Source organism: the organism of the source record quoted next, unplaced genomic scaffold (assembly GCF_019419815.1).
Source record: "Pyrus x bretschneideri cultivar Hongxiangsu unplaced genomic scaffold, Pyrus_bretschneideri_v1 Contig7, whole genome shotgun sequence".
Taxonomy (NCBI): domain Eukaryota; kingdom Viridiplantae; phylum Streptophyta; class Magnoliopsida; order Rosales; family Rosaceae; genus Pyrus; species Pyrus x bretschneideri.
The window spans coordinates 3,362,085-3,365,654 of NW_025999809.1; the positions used below are offsets into that span (position 1 = coordinate 3,362,085).

The following is a 3,570-nucleotide window of genomic DNA, read 5'->3' on the forward strand; positions in this document are numbered from 1 at the left end:
GTAAGGTAAAGATTGAAGATTCAACGGAGATGAGTAAGAATAATTAAATGGTTTAATTATTTATGGCAAGGATTAATTAATATGTTAATTAATCAAACGAATAAGTTCGTTAAAGACCTCGGGATAGTTTTGGACCTTAAGGCCCAATGGGCTTCGAACGTCAAGTCCATTGACTTAAGTTGTATGACAACTTAATGAATAATGATTCACAAAGGCCCAAATAGCCCAATAAATCCCCTTAGGCCGGCCATTTAGAGGAGGGTAGTGAACTTGGCTTAATTGCAAGTTTGCCACTCCATTGTGAGGTGGTATAAAGACATCTTTATAGCCATTTCATCCTTAGGGGTTTTCTTAGGAGTAAAGATGAGAACACAAACCTCCCTTTGCTCTCAAAGAGGCCGGCCAATCTAGAGGGGAAAAGCTAGCAATCTTACTTCCTCTAGGTCACTCATTTCTTCTTCAATATGCCTTGGTGTGGAGACTTAGAGGTTCTCAATTTTGGGAATTTGGAGAAACCTTTTCATCCATCCAAATCCATGGATCTAAGATGCAAGGAATGAAGGCCCTCTCTTTGGGTGATTAGCCTTTGCTTATGAAAAGAGGAATCTACAAAGGTATTGATTTCTCAACTCACTTTGTTTTGAGTTGAGTCTTGGTTCACCTATCTACTAGGCTTTGAAGTTCATGGGTTAAGTTTTGTTTTTGAGTGCATATAAACATGATTCCGCCTTTTAATTGTTAATTGCATGTTGTTGATGTTGCTTAAATGAACTTGTTTTTCACAAATCTTCCTTCATTTGCCCTGAGAAGCTGTTAGAAAAGAGATCAAGAATTGTAATGAACGAAATAATTCTACCGATATCTTCAGGAAGAGGTCCACTGAGCTTGTTGCTCAAAAGATCTAATCCTGTTAAGCTTGTGCAATTCGCTACACCATGAGGAAACGGGCCCTTGAGCCCCAAATCCGAAAGCCTGATATTTACAACTTTGCTCTCGTGAGGCCAACACTCGATTCCCAGAAAGTTACAGATGAAACTATTGGAAGAAGGACAGCACGGCATGCTGTATGTACAGACAGCACAGCAAGCATACAGCACAGCAAGCATGGGTAAAGGAAAGACAGCAAGCTGTATGTACAGACAGCACAACAAGCATACAGCACGGCAAGTATGGGTAAAGGAAAGACAGCAAGGGTGTGCACTCTGGAAAGGAATGTGCATGTGATTGCTGACTCATGGACAGCAGGGAAAGGAATGTGCATGTGCATGTGTGCTGTTACATCCGATTACAAGGGTGTAAAGCTTTCAGCTTTCTTTGTACATGGACAGCAGGGAAAGGAATGTGCATGTGCATGTGTGCTGTTGCATCCGATTACAAGTGTGTAGGGTGTAAAGCTTTCAGCTTCCTTTGTATTATGTATAAGTATGCCTTCTCATAAGGCTTTCTATAAAGAAAAAAAAATAAAAAGGTATTACAATTCAAATCAGAAAAATCAACATGGTATCAGAGCAGGAAAAATAACCTGCTTCTGCATTTCTTCCAGCTGATCGTATTCCATCTCCGACATGGCGGAAGAGAATTCTTATTCGTTTGGAGATTCCCAGATACCTTCCTCCTCAACCGTGTCTGAGGTGGATGTCAATCCAAATCAAAGATTAAGCTCGGTCTTGTTAAATGAGTTTAATTACTTACCTTGGTCGAGAGCAGTGAGTCTTGCCCTAGGTGGAAGGTCTAAGCTAGGGTTCATAAATGGAAGCATCGAAGTTCCTGATGTTTCTTCACCAACTTATGAAATCTGGCTTTGCAAGGATCAGCTAGTTATGTCATGGCTCCTAAATTCCATGGAACGTAAACTAGCTGAAATATTCAGTTATTCTGAATCATCATTCAAACTATGGGAGACAGTCAAGGAGATGTATGGCAGCCAGAACAATGTTGCACGTGTGTTTCAATTGAAGAAGAACATTTCCAACATACAACAAGAAGGAAAGCCCTTTGTTCAACTTCTAGGCAGCATGAAGAGCATGTGGAATGAGCTGGAAATGTATCGGCCTCACACAACTGAGGCGTCTTTACTACTGAAAATGGCAGAAGAAGACAAGATATTCCAACTGTTGTCAAGTCTCGATTCAGGATACGAAGACCTACGAAGCCACATACTCATGAACCCCGAACTACCTTCCTTCACCAGCGTATGTGCAACAATCCAACGTGAAGAAGTACGAAGGAAAGTCATGAACACTGGCACAAAGACCAGTGTAACTGAAGCAAGGGCTTATCTAGCCAACGAAAGAAAATACAAAGTGAAGAATCCACACTTAAAGTGCCAACACTGCAACTATACTGGTCACGTTAAGGAGACATGCTGGATTTTACATCCAGAATTAAAGCCAGAGTTCATGAAGGATAACAAGGGCTCACAAAGACTGAACCGTGCACCACATAGAGCCAACAATGCAACTACCTCAACCTCTCATAGGCTGATGCACTCAAGAGCTTCACTGCAAATCCAGCTGCACTCATAAATGAGTTTGCAGTGTATCTTCAAAGCAAGAAAGAAAGGATTAAGAGTGACCAAACGGTCGGCTTTGAAGATGGAAATTCAATAGCTTTGCTAGGCAAGTTTGCTGGATTTCTGACAGAAACACAACACATGGCCCAAGATGACATGCAAGGTATCATGACTGCTTTTAAAACTGCTCTTAATGTAAATATGATGCATGATTTGTGGATTGTTGATTCGGGTGCCACAGATCATATGACCAACCATGTTTCTAAGTTTCACAAGTTTGAAAAATTTTCAAAACCGTCTCAAGTCTCAACTGCCAATGGTGAGAGTTCTAAAGTTTTAGGGAAGGGAAATATCAACTTAATATCGGACAAAATTGAGTCAGTAGCCTTATTTGTTCCTTCTTTTCCATTTCAACTTCTATTTGTGGGAAAAATCACCAATACCTTAAATTGTTTGGCCATTTTCTCTCCTCACAATGTCATTTTTCAGGATTGCCTCACCAAGAAGACGATTGGTGAAGGGTTTTACCTAGATGGCCTCTATTACATATCAAAAAATAGTCCCAGAGGATTTCAAGCCAAGTCCAGTCCATCCCAAGATAGTCAATTGTGGCATCAACGTTTAGCTCATCCTTCCCAACATGTTTTGTCTTCCTTGTTTCCAAACTTAGGGAATGATTTAATTTCGTGTGAAACATGTCATTTGTCTAAAGCCACCAGATTGTCTTTTACCTCATCCTTATCTAGGACAAGTAAAGTTTTCGAACTAGTTCACTCAGATGTATGGGGACCAACGTTTGAATCTTTTGATGGTTATAAGTATTATGTAACTTTTGTCGATGATTTCTCTAGAGCCACATGGTTGTACCTTTTAAAGTCTAAGAGTGAAGTGACTGAAGTTTTTAAGGATTTTCACAATCTTGTTAAGAACCATTTTTCCTCTCAAATTCAAACCTTAAGATCTGACAATGGCACCGAATATATGTCCCATATCATGTCATTATATTTGAGCAAGCATGGTATCATGCATCAAACAAGTTTTGTCGGCACACCTCAACA

General features: G+C 40.1%; 1 protein-coding gene across 1 annotated transcript; it reads right to left on the reverse strand.

The window, feature by feature from the left end:
* Positions 1-779: 779 nt before the first annotated feature.
* LOC125472456 (probably inactive leucine-rich repeat receptor-like protein kinase At5g48380) lies at positions 780-1,567 on the reverse strand. The gene is made up of 2 exons (XM_048573927.1): positions 1,523-1,567; positions 780-1,127 (listed from the first exon to the last, which is right to left on the reverse strand). Exons 1-2 carry the CDS (start codon positions 1,565-1,567, stop codon positions 780-782), a joined length of 393 nt encoding a protein of 130 aa, XP_048429884.1.
* Between the last annotated feature and the right edge of the window lie 2,003 nt (positions 1,568-3,570).